Source organism: Crinia signifera, chromosome 6 (assembly GCF_055691185.1).
Source record: "Crinia signifera chromosome 6, ASM5569118v1, whole genome shotgun sequence".
Lineage (NCBI taxonomy): Eukaryota > Metazoa > Chordata > Amphibia > Anura > Myobatrachidae > Crinia > Crinia signifera.
Window position 1 is genome coordinate 2,210,095 of NC_139222.1, and position 15,243 is coordinate 2,225,337.

Below are 15,243 nucleotides of genomic sequence, written 5' to 3' on the forward strand. Positions count from 1 at the left end.
TTGGTTTGTGCGGCCGGAGCCCCGTGTGCGGCTCTGGCCGCACCAACCAGAATAGGGGCCATTGTCTGAAAAGTATTGCTTGCACTGTTTCTTTTTGAACATTGCCATTTCCTCAGCATATAATCAGATCAACTTGAAACGTCACACACTCAGACAGGCGGATATTGAAATCCCCATTGTGGTCTGAGTAGCGGCCAGTTATTCTAAACTGATAAATTGTTGAAGTGTTAATTTGAATACATTTGATAAATAGACGTTTTTAGTTTAATTAAGTAGAGTACTTTGTTTATTTGAGCCTATTTGAAATTTCTCTCAGCTTAGTCACTTGACAATTTAGTCACTGCATTTAGGGGTGTGACTAAGTACCCCCGTCTCGGCGGTAGAATTGCCCTTTTAACCAGTGTTTGTATGTCTTTTTGTGTGTCCTTTGTGTATCTTATGTTCTGTGAATACCCTATCTTATAAATAGAATTAATTAAAAGTTAAGTTTTACTTGATTAACCACTCATCGATCTTACAGTTTAATTGTTTCACACATACACCATTTGTTACAAGTGTGCCCCCAAAAAAGAGTATTCTTTTTCTACCTGTTTTGTATATGTTCTCTCTGACTCAGGGGAGCACCTCCCAACCCTTTTGAATTTCTTGACACTGAATTAAACATCAGGTTATGTAATTGGGATTTGGATAAATTTGAAATTACATTCGCCCTGTATTGTGACCAGAAGTATATTAGGGTCACGGCGAAAATCCTGTGCGGGAACCACTCAAAAAACTGTACGCATCTCATACAATAGCAGCTATCAGCCCCTATGTAGGTGCTGGGTTTGGGAGGTGGGAACGTTTTTACCTGCACCTGAATTTAGCCATTTGTTGGTATTTGGGGACGTTACAGGGAAACGTTACTAGTGACATATATTATTATATTCCCAGCAGATGGATGTAACAGAAGGAATATCTCAGCCAGACATCTCTTATCTCTAGATGGTAACATAGAAGATATCACACGATGTTCTCCAGGACAAAACCCCAACACCCCCATTATACACCCAGTACCTCCCAGTGCAGACATACCATGTGATCCGTCTAATCGCGCCCAGTGTTCTGCTGATATCCCAGTTATTGTTACACCTATTACAGGTCCGACAGTAGATAAAGTATATACCTGCTCTATAGATGTTCAACAGAACACACCACTCATTAATGATCAACCAGCTAAGTCAGGAGGGAAACGAAATGCATGTGCTGAGTGTGGGAAATGTTGTACGTCTAAAGCTGAACTTGTTCGACATCAGAGAAGTCACACAGGTGAGAAGCCATTTCCATGTTCTGAGTGTGGGAAATGTTTTAAACAGAACTCATATCTTAGTATACATCAGAGAAGTCACACAGGTGAGAAGCCATTTCCATGTTCTGAGTGTGGGAAATGTTTTACACGGAACTCATTTCTTGTTATACATCAGAGAAGTCACACAGGTGAGAGGCCATATCCATGTTCTGAGTGTGGGAAACGTTTTCCACAAAAATCAAGTCTATTTGTACATATGAGATGTCACACAGGTGAGAAACCATTTTCATGTTCTGAGTGTGGGAAATGTTTTACACAGAAATCAGAACTTGTTAGACACCAGAGATGTCACACAGTGGAGAGCCCATTTTCCTGCTCTGAGTGTGGGAAGTGCTTTACGCAGAAATCATTTCTTGTTATACATCAGAGACGTCACACAGGTGAGAAGCCATTTCCATGTTCTGAGTGTGGGAAATGTTTTACACGGAACTCAAATCTTGTTATACATCAGAGAAGTCACACAGGTGAGAAACCATTTCCGTGCTCTGATTGTGGGAAATGTTTTATACGGAAATCAGAACTTGTTAAACATCAGAGAAGTCACAATGTGGAGAAACCACTTTCTTGTTCATAATGCTCCAAACCTTACACGGAAGTCTCTTGTTAAACGTCAGGAGATAACGGCCATGAAACACATGTAGATGATGCTGTATATAACTTGTTATAGTTACATTACCATCCACATACATAGTTGGACTGGATGTCATCAATATAAGACTGGAATTTATGTAATAAGATGTCAGCATCACTGTACACTAAGAACACCACATTGTCACTAACCTCCCAAATATGTATATCATCAATATACCGCACAGCACCGTCCCAGATAAGGAAGATGACCATACCTCACACAGGACACTGCTAATCCCTGCTCTCATCATCTCCCGCATTGGTTATTGCAATAATCTCCTTACTGGTCTTCCCCAATACAGACTCTCACCACTACAGTCTGTGCTGAATGCAGCGGCGGCTCATCTTCCTCGTCATATGTTTATCGTTCCCGAATCTGCTCTGTCAGTCTCTCCATTGGTTACCTGTGTTCTACCGTATGCAACATAAATACTGTTCCTTACACATAAGGCCATAAACCTGATGACAAAAATGTACCTTATCTCATAGGACTTTCTTTGGGCTGCACCCACCCCCAATAAGTCTCCTCTAATCCCTGAATGTTCCCTGAAAACTACCCTCTTTATGCATCTTATCATATTCAAGACCCATCTTATCTTCATAAACCTTTCCTGTCCAATCATATCCCCTCCATACAGTCCTCACTTATTGTGTGTCTCCTCCTGACCCCCGGCCAACATCGCTGGGTCACTGTCTCATACAGCCCACCCGGACCCTCTGCAATCTTGTGACCATTATGCAACATATAACACCTGTGCCTGTGTATCACATTCTTTTATCCCATAGAGTGTAAGCCTGCGAGCAGGGCCCTCCTTCCACTGTGACTCTGTAACTACCCACTTTGGTTTATCACTAGTTCCAATTACAAAGCGCAAAAGTTCTATAACAAACTGTAATAAATAAACCGTAAAACAAGGTGGAAATTTAATAATTTATAGTAAAGGAGACACCTGCCTCTGGGCTCCAAGCCGTGAAGGGGCACCTGCATGTACAGTAGTACCTGTTTGGTTCTCATCCGGTTTACAATGTAACCCCCTGCTCTTTCAATAGAGCTCTGAGGAGCTGTGATCCTGTCCCCTGTAATGGGGGACAGGATGGCTCCCTAATGGTACCAACAAACGTGCTGCAGCAAAAGGTGGTACACCTGCTGTTGGACTGCTAGATGGACCCCAATGGTGAACATAGATTCTGAATATTCGGGAGTCTTACCTTGTCCCATCAGCCATCACACAGAGAATCGTAGCAGGAAGTCGATCGCACAAGACTGAAAAATTAGCCAATGACATTTTATTTCTCTTTCAATGGTCCTGGTGACACAGCTCAACATTGGGATGTAGGAGAGTCCGTAGGAGCCAGGCACCTATCCTAAAGCTTTTGGAGGGTAGGCTCCTCCCTTCTGCATCCCAGACTCCTCAGTTCGTGTTAGGTGCCCACTGGAGTGGGTGCTATTCTAACGGGCTGCGGGAGCAGCCAAAGGATTAGAGTTAGTTAGGAGTTTTTTATGTTATTAACTTTTACACTAGCTAGGTAGGCACAGTGTGAGGATTCTCATAGTGAATCCTCACTCTGCTAGCGCAGCAGGAGCTGACAGAATCGCGTCCTGTCAGCTCGCTGTGCACAGGGGAGACGCTGTCTGGCCTCCCTGTGCAGCGCTTACAGCTTCTATTAAGAAGCTGCCTGGGCTCCGGAGCGCTCTGAAACCGGCTTCACCCTAGGTGGGGATCATGGGGGACAGGCGCTCCGTGATGCGGAGCTTACTATATGAGAGGACAGCAGTGTGTTACAGGCATGTTCCAAGTGGTCCCCAGCTGAGAGGGAGATACTGGAACTTGGAGATCCTGCAATGGGAGCGGCTGTCTGGGGGTGGTTGGCGCCAGAAGTCACTGACCCCACAGCAGCAGGGACTTGGTCTCTTCCCTCACTCTGTTTTGGCGCCATTCGGAACGCTTGCAGCGGAGCTGAGCTGGCTGACAGATCCTGGCAGAGTGATTGTATTTCCTGGGCATCGTTTCCCCACTTCTGAAGGCTTCAGACAGATAAGTGACTGGGTACATTGGCTCTGTATAAAACGCCTGTACAGTGTGCGCTGTGACTGTGTTATTTGTAGAACATCATGTCTGAGCAACAGTCTGTGGTTTTGGGGGAGGAAGCCCTTAATGCATTAAGCGCTTGCAGTGTTTGTACACTGAAATTTGCTCCTGAGCAGATGGCCAAGGGGGGCTTGTGTATTACTTGCGCTGCTGTGAGACCCATGGGGAGTGAACCCCAGAGGGTAGAGCAATCGGAGCCTGCTTGGGCCAGTGCCCTGGGCAGGTCTGTTAATGCCTTAGTGCAATTGCTGGACAGGCAGAGTGATGTGTTGGTAGCTTCCCCGAGACCTATGTCATCATCTCAGCAGTCCTCTGGCTCCTTGCCTCTGACCCAGGCAGATCCTAGCTTCTTACAGGTCATGCAGGATACTGCTAAGGGGGATCAGCAGGTTTAATGATTTATTAGACAAATTTGATGGTGATACTGTGGGGACCCCTAAAAGGTCTTATTCAGTGCCATTGCTTGTTGCTGAAGAGGAGGGAGAGTACACAGACATCCCCTGGGATCAGGGTGATGATTCTGAAGAGTCTTCAGCCTCAGGGGTGGAGGACTTGATTACTGCTGTTAAACAGGCTTTGAATTTGTCTGTGGAGGATAAAACTCCTGCAAAGGGTGTTTAAAAGGCAGCGTAAGGAAACTGTTACCTTTCCTGCGGATGAAGGTTTACAGGATCTATTGGAAGGGGCTTGGAAAACACCCGATAAAAGGCTGCAGATGCCTAAGAGATTCTTAAGTCTATACCCCATGCCTGAGGCTCATGCAGACCTCTGGGAAAAAGTTCCAGTGGTAGATGCTTCTGTGGCTCGGCTTTCTAAAGCCACGGTGCTACCTGTCCAGGGGGGGGCAACATTTAAGGACCCGTAGACAAAAAGCTGGAAGGTAACCTCAAGGCAATATTTGAGTGGGTAGGCTTCACTGTACGCCCGCTTATAGCATCAGCCTGGGTCTCTAAGGCCATGATTGTGTGGGCCAATGACCTGTGTACAATTTTACATGCTGATCCATGTGTGTTGCTGCTTGCTGAGAAGCTTAAAGCAGGTGCGGAGGATGTGCTTGAGGCTGAGGAGGAAGCTCTCAAAATGGCTTCCAGAGTTTCCACAGTGTCCGTCAACGCCAGGAGAGTGCTTTGGCTTAAAGCCTGGGAAGCGGATAATGAATCAAAAAAGGCCTTAGAGGCTTTCGCTTTTAAAGGAAAGCTGTTGTTTGGTTCAGAGCTGGAAGAGATTATTAAGCAGGCCACGGGAGGCAAAAGTACTTTCCTGCCGGCTCCTGCAGCAAAACAGGCCTCAAGGTTTTCTGCTTTTAGGCCGTCCTTTCGGCCCTCCCCTAGAGGGGGTGCGTCCTTTCGAGGACAGTCTTTTAGGGGAAAGTTTCAGTCCTCCAGGGGCAAGGCCCCAAAGTCAAAGTTCGGTTCCTTTCATAAGAAACCAAGCACCAAAGTAGAGGACAAGTCCTCCGCATGACTACCTGGGGAATACCCCAGCGGTGGTCAAGGTGGGGGGGCGTCTGAGATGGTTCAGGGCTGCGTGGGCATTGTTGGACCGGGATTCCTGGGTGCTAGACATTGTATCCCAGGGTTACAGAATTCCCTTCAAAGGTTTTCCTCCGAGAAGATTCATCCCTACACCACTGCCAAAGGAGTCGCGGCTCCGTGTTGCTCTTTTGGGGGCGGCTCAGTCTCTCTTAGAGAAAGGTGTGGTGATCCCGGTCCCTCGAGCGGAGTGGAAGAAAGGCTTTTATTCCACTCTGTTTTTGGTGCCCAAGCCAGACGGGTCTTTCAGACCAATCTTAAGTCTAAAGTCTTTGAATCTCCATCTGTGGGTAGACCATTTCAAGATGGAATCTCTACGGTCTGTGCTGCTAAGCTTGGACCAGGGATAATTTTTGGCGTCCATGTATGTTCAGGACGCATATCTTCACGTCCCTATCCATCCGGAGCATCAGGCTCTCTTGAGGTTTGCGATAGGAGACCTGCATTTGCAATTTCAGGCGTTGCCCTTCGGTCTGGCCACAGCGCCAAAGGTATTCACCAAAATAATGTCTGTAATGGCGGCTGCTCTCCGCCTGAAAGGGATCACGGTGATTCCGTATTTAGATGACCTGCTGTTCAAAGCAGAGTCGGCGGAGAATTTGCAGAGTCACTTGGCAGAGGCCATCAGTTTTTTGCAGACTCACGGATGGCTTTTAAACTTAAAAAAGTCTCAGCTTGTGCCGTCACAGAGAATACAGTTCCTGAGGGTTGTCCTGGATACCCATCTACATCGGGTATTTCTGCCAGAAACAAAGGCCAGGGACATAGCCACCTTGGTGCGGGAGATCCTGGGGCCTCAGAGTCCATCGGTTTGGAGGTGTCTCAAACTGTTGGGGAAAATGGTGGCGACTTTCGAGACGCTACAGTTTGCCAGGTTCCACTCCCGAGTGTTTCAGTGGGACATTCTGACGTCTTGGTCAGGAAATACTCACACCATGAAGTCAGAGCACAAAGTGTTGTCTCCAGAGACACGGTCTTCTCTGCAATGGTGGATGCAGGTGGATTCCCGTTAGTGGGGTCGGTCTCTGCAGTCCTGGGACTGGCTGGTAGTGACTACCGACGCCAGTCTCAGGGGCTGGGGGGCGGTGGTTTTGGACCTACGCCTTCAGGGCTTATGGACCTCGGAGGAGTCTGCCTTGCCGATCAACATCCTGGAACTGCGAGCTGTGTGGAAAGTTATATCTCTGGCAGGAGAAAGATTGCAGGGCCTTTCTTTGAAGATTCAGACCGACAACGCCACGGCTGTGGCATACCTGAATCACCAGGGAGGCACACGCAGCAAGCTGGCCATGTGGGAGGGTTCCCGGATTTTCTTGTGGGCGGAGCTGAATGTTCCAGCGTTGTCAGCGATATTCATCCCAGGGGTGGAGAATATCGAGGCCGATTTCCTGAGCAGGGAGGAGCTGCTGGAAGGGGAATGGAACCTGAACCCACAGGTATTTCTTCAGATTACATTGAAGTGGGGAACTTCGGATGTGGACCTGATGGCATCAAGGTCCAATCATCAGGTACCCAGGTTCTATGCCAGGACGAGAGATCCACGAGCCGAAGCAGTGGATGCAATGACTATCCCCTGGGAGGGGAATCTGCTTTATGTCTTCCCGCCGTTTCCAATGCTGGCGAGGGTATTGAAAAGAGTCCAGTCCCAAGGAATTCCGGTGATTCTAGTGGCCCCAGATTGGCCAAGGAGGTCCTGGTACTCGAGGCTTCAGAGATTGTCTGTGGACTCGTGGCGTCTACCTCCTGAGGTCAGATTTGTTAAGCCAAGGGCCATTCTTACACTTGGATTCAGCTCGGCTAAATTTGACGGCTTGGCTATTGAGACCGCCATCTTGAAGAATAAGGGGTTCTCAGAGGCTGTGGTTAACACCATGGTGAAAGCTAGGAAATCAGTGTCTTCGGCAAACTATTATAGGGTCTGGAAGACCTATATTAGGTGGTGTGAAAGGCAGAAGTCGCACACATCGCGATTTTGAATTTCTAAATTGCTGGAATTTTTGCAGGATGGCTTCTCGTCTGGGTTAAGCCTTCAGTCACTCAAGGTACAGATTTTGGCCTTGTCGATTTATTTCCAGAAAAGCATAGTGTTGTTACCAGAGGTGCAAACTTTCCTGCAAGGGGTTTCTCGATTGAAACCTCCCTACAAACAAGCAGTGGCTCCATGAGATTTATCGCTGGTTCTGGAGTGTCTTCAAAAGGCAACTTTTGAGCCGTTGAGGTCGGCTGACCTTAAGTTCCTTACATGGAAGCTTGTGTTTTTGTTGGCGGTTGCGTCAGCAAAGAGAGTATCGGAGTTGGGAGCATTGTCATGCAAGTCTCCTTTCCTTATATTTCTTGATGACAGGGCTGTTCTTTGAACAGTACCCCAATTTTTACCAAAAGTAGTCTCTGCTTTTCATCTGAATCAGGAGATAGTTCTGCCTGTGTTCCAACCCCCAGAGGGTTCAAGAAAAAGGGACAAATTGAGGAATTTGGATGTTGTGCGCGCCTTGCGCATTTATGTGGACAGGGTGAAGGGTGTCAGGAAGACTGACACTTTGCTAGTCTTGTATGATGTGCACAAGATTGGTTGGCCTGCCTCTAAGCAGACCATTGCTAGGTGGTTGCGTTCCGTCATCGCCTTTGCATATACTAAGGTTGGTAGGCCTATGCCGGCCAGGATTAATGCGCATACCACCAGGTCGGTCGCCACCTCTTGGGCGGTTCGACATGGGGCCACAGCTGAGCAGGTTTGCAGGGACCCCACTTGGTCATCTGTTCACACTTTTGCCAAATTCTATAGGTTCCATGAGTTCGCGTCGGAGGACGCATCATTCAGGCGAGCAGTGATGAGAGCTGCAGACCTGAGCGTACCCACCCAAAGGACCGGCTCTGGAACGTCCCAATGTTGAGCTGTGTCACCAGGACCATTGAAAGAGAAAAAGGGATTTTTGTAAGAACTTACCGTTCGATTCCCTTTCTCTGATATGGTCCTGGTGACACCGCGATCCCTCCCTTACACTCAGTAAGTATGCCAGTGTTCATGATGTTTCATGTTATATATGGTTGAAAAGTTATTTTTTGAAATTGTGCATATAATATGTGTAGGCGTTTGTACTGAGTTAATGTATTCCAGTGGCTTTGAAAGATTGAACTGAGGAGTCTGGGATGCAGAAGGGAGGAGCCTACCCTCCAAAAGCTTTAGGATAGGTGCCTGGCTCCTGCGGACCCTCGTACATCCCAATGTTGAGCTGTGTCCCCAGGACCATATCAGAGAAAAGGGATTCGCACGGTAAGTTCTTACAAAAATCCCTTTTTGTGAAACTTTTGTGAAACGGCCCCCCTTAGGTATTGGTCCTCAGTTGGGTCCTCTCTGTGGATTGGTGGGGGTGTGCTGTCACTGGACAATATTTGGAACAGAAAAGGAAAGAAAGGATTGTCACGGTGTGATGCACCAGAGGAAATATACACATAAAATTTACCTTTTATTAGATTAAGAACAAAAAATTGTGAAGTATTAAAAACACACACAACAAGTAAGTGGAATAAACACAGTGAGATTGTGATTAAGAATTGCTGACGTGGGCGTTCAATTGGGCCTGTTAGTTTCTTCAGACAGGTGAATCCCTCCTATTATACAAATGTAATTGCTTCCCAGCAGTATGTCAGGAGGATTTTGTGTTTATTTTCAGATGGTGCCTTATAATTCTACTTCTGTAGCTGCCTATTGTTGTGTCCAATGGATGTGACACTAGAAACTGTTGTCTGTTAAACAGATACTTTCAGTTGTGTCTGTAACAGTATTGGCAACACGTGTTTCGCATGAAGAGGCTCACAGAACTAGCTGAGTACTGTATGTTTCTGAGTATGCGAGAGTAGGAGTAAATAATCTCAAAATATATATAGACCTGTGAGGAGATCTGTTCAACACCTACTGTGGTCACCCAGCATATACCAAAATTGCATAGCAATGTGATGGTTATTTGCACATCAGATCCAGCAGGTGGCGCCGTCAATGGTTATAATTTCTTTCTATAAGTGAGAATTTAAACACCGAATGATGGTGCGTTCTGGCACACCGTTGAAAACGTGAGAGTGTCTCTGTCAATCAGGCCCGCTAAGTCGTATAGACCAATAATGCACAGACCGTATTACACAGGGAGAGGTGGCATTATTTACGCAGCCTGTTTATAAGAAGTGATGTTCATACGGTGCGTTCTGGCAGGTGACCGAGTTAGTGTGTCTGTCTGTCAGTAACAGGCTGCTATTGTGCCAACACTCTCACACCAGAATAGATAGAACTATTGGTGCAGCCAGTGCTTTTATGGCAGACACCTGCTGTACCTGCTCTGTAGCTAGATAGACAGCTGTTTCTTAAACACAACAGGCAGTGTTCATGGAGTAAGTGATGCTCTGATAAGAGCAGTTTAAGGCACATCAATTATCAGTACATTGTATTTTATATTGGTAGGCACATATGAAACGCCGCTGTCGGGCCGGCGCACGCTTCGCAATGCCACTTTTTCAAGCCAACCCGACTGGCCGCTCACAGTCAGACTATATACCATGGGGTTCATTGTCCACCAATCGGTGTTCTGCTAGTTTGAACTATGTCTCCTCCCATTTTGTGTGTCATCATTGGGATATTTCTCTAGTGTAAATTTAACAATGCTTGTTTATGAGCTAATTCAGTATTCTATTTCCTATCTTAGTAATTAAACGGAAAGTTGCCTAAATCGCTGCCGCTAACGTAATATTAATTCTGTAGTTATCAGACAATGATGGAAAAAAATAGAAAAGTAATACAAATATACATAAATATGGTGGTGGGTGTGCGCCGCACCGGGGATCGTCTGCTGTCCTCAGGCAACTCCTCTCTTCATCTCCTCTCCCTTGCATAGTGCCGGATCACCCCCCTCCGCTTCTCTAGGGGGGCCAGGGATGGGAGCCGGGAGCTCCACGTACGTGCGACCATCCCAGGCCCCCACCGGAAGTTTTCTATACCAGCAGTGTTACAGGTAATGTATTCCTGAATTCTCCATTCCTTATTGTACCTGTCCCAATAGGAAGCGGTGGACACCATGGACCTTATTCTGGTCGGTGCGGATATATCCGCGTGCGTTCGGGCCGCCGATGTTTTGTGTCTGCGCATGTGCAGAGGCGTCTCTGCGCATGTGCGAGCGGGGCGTACGGCCAAATCCATGATATGTGAACACTCCGAACAGGGGGTGGAGAGGGGCGTGAAGGGCTATTTGGGTTTATTACCATATGCATACGCCCCGCGTTTCATGGGCGTTCCCATGCAAACGCTGGGCATACGTATGGTAATGCGGCCGTGACGCACGTGTAGGGGGCGGACATATGACATCGCCGGATGTCAGCTGCCCGCCCAGATCCCTGCTTTTGCACGGAAAAATGTCTGTGGTCTGAGGTTGCGGGAGCTGGTGGACCACTCGGTCCTGCTTTCGATGGTCTGCGACCATCGAATGATTGGGGAGGTTCCCTTAGATGGAGGAGGCGTATTCCGTGAAAAATACACGTGCGGTCCGTTCGGACAGCTTGTTACCTCGTACGGACGGAGTTTGCGATCCGTATGGAAGGCGGGGTTTCGCACGCACAGTCCTGGCCGCATAATCGGATCCGGCCGCACCGATCAGAATAAGGCCCCATGCTTTGCAAGTTCCACATTTATATGATCCTTTTTTCAGGATCTTTGGTGTCTGGGTTTTCCCAAGATGATTATGCACCAGAATGTCATTTGAGGTTGTGACTCAGTCGCCAGCTGATTTAATTACGTTCATCTATTATAGGAGCTAGATCCTTATCGGTCCTCAGGATGTCAGTATGTTTATTGAGACTAGTTTGGATCTCCTTCCATTCACGACAAAAAGTCCCAATGAAACGTGCCGTGTCTTTATTTTGGTCTTTGCCTGTCCCTTGCTTGTCTTTGTGGATAAGTAGTTGTTCCCTATTGTATTTCTCTGTTTCTTTAGCTGCTTTCTTACTTTCTCGGTTGCTATAACCCCTATTCCTTGGTCTGTTTCCCAGTTGATTTGCTCTTATTTCGTAGGTCTCAAATTTGGAGCAATTTCTCTTAGTTCTGAGAAATTCTCCCTTGGTTAAACCTTTAATGACTGATGGGTAGTGGGAACTTTCATGATGCAACCGAGAATTTGTTGCTGTTTTCTTCCGAAAAATATCAGTAGAGATGTGACCATGGTCTTCCACTGTTAAAGTGAGATCCAGGAAAGTCACAGTTTTCTCTTTCAATGGTCCTGGTGACACAGCTCAACATTGGGATTTAGGAGGGTCCGTAGGAGCCAGGCACCTATCCTAAAGCTTTTAGAGGGTAGGCTCCTCCCCTACTGTATCCCGGACTCTTCAGTTTGTGTTAGGTGCCCACTGGAGTGGGTGCTATTCTAAAGGGCTGCGGGAGCAGCCTAAGGATTAGAGTAGTTAGGGTTTTTTATTATTTTATTAACTTTTCACTCTAGCTAGGTAGGCACAGTGTGAGGATTCTCATTAGTGAATCCTCACACTGCTAGCGCAGCAGAAGCTGACAGAAGCGCGTCCTGTCAGCTTGCTGTGCACAGGGGAGACGCTGTCTGGCCTCCCTGTGCAGCGCTTACAGCTTCTTTTAAGAAGCTGCCTGGGCTCCGGAGCGCTCTGAAACCGGCTTCACGCTAGGTGGGGATCATGGGGGACAGGCGCTCCGTGATGGCGGCGGCCATTTTCTGCGGAGCTTACACACTGAGCTCCTATATGAGAGGACAGCAGTGTGTTACAGGCATGTTCCAAGTGGTCCCCAGCTGAGGGGGAGATACTGGAACTAGGAGATCCTACTAAGGGAGCGGCTGTCTGGGGGTGGTTGGCGCCAAAAGTCACGGACCCCGCAGCAGCAGGGACTTGGTCTCTTCCCTCACTCTGTTTTGGCGCCATTCGGAACGCTTGCAGCGGAGCTGAGCTGGCTGACAGATCCTGACAGAGTGATTGGATTTCCTGGGCATCGCTTTCCCTATTCTGAAGACTACAGACAGCTAAGTGACTGAGTACATTGGCTTTGTGTAAACGCCTGTACATTTTGCGCTGTGACTGTGTTATTTGTGAACATCATGTCTGTGCATCAGTCTGTGGTTTTGGGGGAGGGAGCCCCAGATACATTGAGCGCTTGCAGTGTTTGTACACTGAAATTTATCCCTGAGCAGATGGCCAAGGGGGGCTTGTGTATTGCTTGCGCTGCTGTGAAACCCATGGGGAGTGAACCCCAGGGGGTAGAGCAATTGGAACCCGCGTGGGCCAGTGCCCTGGGCAGGTCTGTTAATGCTTTAGTGCAATTGCTGGACAGACAGAGTGATGTCTTGGTAGATACTCAGAGACCTATGTCATCATCTCAGCAGTCCTCTGGCTCCTTGCCTCTTACCCAGGCAGACCCTGCTTTCCTACAGGTGATGCAGGATACTGCTAAGGGGATTAACAGGTTTAGTGAATTGCTAGACAAGATTGATGTTGATGCTGTGGGGACCAGTGTTCCCTCTAAGCTGTGCGCACGTGCGCGCGCACACAACTCGACGAGCGTGCGCACAGACATTACAACAGAGCGCACAAAGCAGCAGTGGTCCCTTTTTGCAGTTGTGGACTCAATTAATGTGTGTTTCACCCATTAATTACATTGTGTGATGTGTTTTGAATATTTAAATGTTTAATATCATTTTGAAGTAAAGTTAACACAAATGCTGAACGTCATTTTCCAGTTATATATAAGCGACGCACAAAAATTTAAATTTCCTTCCAAAGTTGCACAGCCAAAATCTTTTGCCGCACACAGCCTTCGTAAAATTAGAGGGAACATTGGTGGGGACCCCTAAAAGGTCTTACTCAGTGCCTTTAATGGTTGATGAGGAGGAAGGAGCATATGCAGACATTCCCTGGGAGCAGGGTGATGATTCTGAGGATTCCTCAGCCGCAGGGGTGGAGGATTTGATTACTGCTGTTAAACAGGCTTTAGATTTGTCTGTGGAAGATAAAACTCCTGCTAAAGGTGTATTTAAATGGCAGCGTAAGGAAGCTGTTACCTTCCCTGCAGATGAAGGTTTACAGGATTTATTGGAAGGGGCTTGGAAAACGCCCGATAAAAGGCTGCAGATGCCTAAGAGATTCTTAAGTCTGTACCCCATGCCTGAGGCTCATGCGGATCTCTGGGATCTCTGGGAGAAAATTCCAGTGGTTGATGCTTCTGTGGCACGGTTGTCAAAAGCTACTGTTTTACCAGTGCAAGGGGGCGCAGCTTTTAAGGACCCCGTAGACAAAAAGCTGGAGGGTAACCTAAAAGCAATATTTGAAGGGGTGGGATACACCCTACGTCCTCTGATTGCTTCAGCCTGGGTCTCTAAGGCCATGATTGTATGGGCCAATGATTTGTGCACTATTTTACATGCTGACCCTTGTGTGTTATTGCTTGCGGAGAAGCTGAAAGCAGCAGCAGAGTATGCACTGGAAGCTGAGGAGGAAGCTCTCAAAATGGCTGCTAGAGTTTCCACAGTGTCTGTCAATGCCAGGAGAGTGCTCTGGCTTAAGGCTTGGGAGGCAGATAACGAGTCTAAGAAGGCCTTAGAAGCATTAGCTTTTAAAGGAAAGCTGTTATTTGGCTCTGAACTGGAAGAGATTATCAAACAGGCCACAGGTGGCAAAAGTACTTTCCTGCCTGCCCCTGCAGCAAAGCAGACATCAAGATTTTCTGCTTTCAGGCCGTCCTTTCGGCCCTCCCCTAGAGGAGGTGTGTCCTTTCGAGGACAGTCTTTTAGGGGAAAGTTTCAATCCTCCAGGGGTAAGGCCCCAAAGTCAAAATTTGGTTGCTTTCATAAGAAACCAAACACCAAAGGAGAGGACAAACCCTCCGCATGACTGCCAGGGGATTTGCCCGGCGGTGGTCAAGGTGGGGGGGCGTCTGTCACAGTTCAGGGACGCATGGGCATTGTTAGACCAGGATTCCTGGGTATTAGATATTATATCCTAGGGTTACAGAATTCCCTTCAAAGGTCTTCCTCCGAGAAGATTCATTCCCACACCACTACCAAAGGAGGCTCGGCTCCGTGCGGCTCTCTTGGGAGCGGCTCACTCTCTTTTAGAGAAGGGTGTGGTGATCCCGGTCCCCAGAGCGGAGTGGAAAAGAGGGTTTTATTCCACTCTGTTTCTGGTGCCCAAACCAGACGGGTCTTTCAGACCGATTCTGAATTTAAAGTCTCTAAATGTCCATTTGTGGGTAGACCATTTTTCAAAATGGAGTCTCTACAGTCAGTGCTACTAAGCCTGGACCAGGGAGAATTTTTGGCATCCATGGATGTCCATGACGTGTACCTTCATGTCCCTATACACTCAGAACATCAGGCTCTGTTGAGGTTTGCGATAGGAGACCTGCACTTGCAATTCCAGGCGTTGCCCTTCAGCGCCAAGGGTATTCACCAAGATAATGTCTGTAATGGCGGCTGTGCTTCAACTGAGGGGAATCACGGTGATTCCATATTTGGACGACCTGCTGTTCAAAGCGGAGTCAGCAGACATGTTGCAGAGTCACTTGGCAGAAGCCATCGGTTTTTGCAGGCTAATGGCTGGCTTTTAAACTTACAAAAGTCTCAGTTGGTGCCGTCACAGAGACTCCAATTCCTAG

The 15,243-nt window shown here is 47.5% G+C and overlaps 3 protein-coding genes across 3 annotated transcripts in view; 1 reads left to right on the top strand and 2 right to left on the bottom strand.

Annotated features, from left to right (window-relative positions):
- The window catches only part of LOC146007348 (uncharacterized), a 55,449-nt gene extending 52,555 nt beyond the window's left edge, over nucleotides 1–2,894 (top strand). Inside the window, exon 6 of the mRNA XM_083145697.1 lies at nucleotides 934–2,894. Within this exon, the coding sequence (XP_083001823.1) occupies nucleotides 934–1,922 (989 nt within the window). The 3' untranslated portion in view covers nucleotides 1,923–2,894. The remainder of the gene's footprint in view (nucleotides 1–933) is intronic.
- The window catches only part of LOC146009797 (uncharacterized), a 928,908-nt gene that overhangs the window by 410,005 nt on the left and 503,660 nt on the right, over nucleotides 1–15,243 (bottom strand). The gene's annotated exons all lie outside the window — the stretch shown is intronic.
- LOC146009834 (uncharacterized) overlaps nucleotides 1–15,243 on the bottom strand; it is a 547,900-nt gene that overhangs the window by 276,987 nt on the left and 255,670 nt on the right. The gene's annotated exons all lie outside the window — the stretch shown is intronic.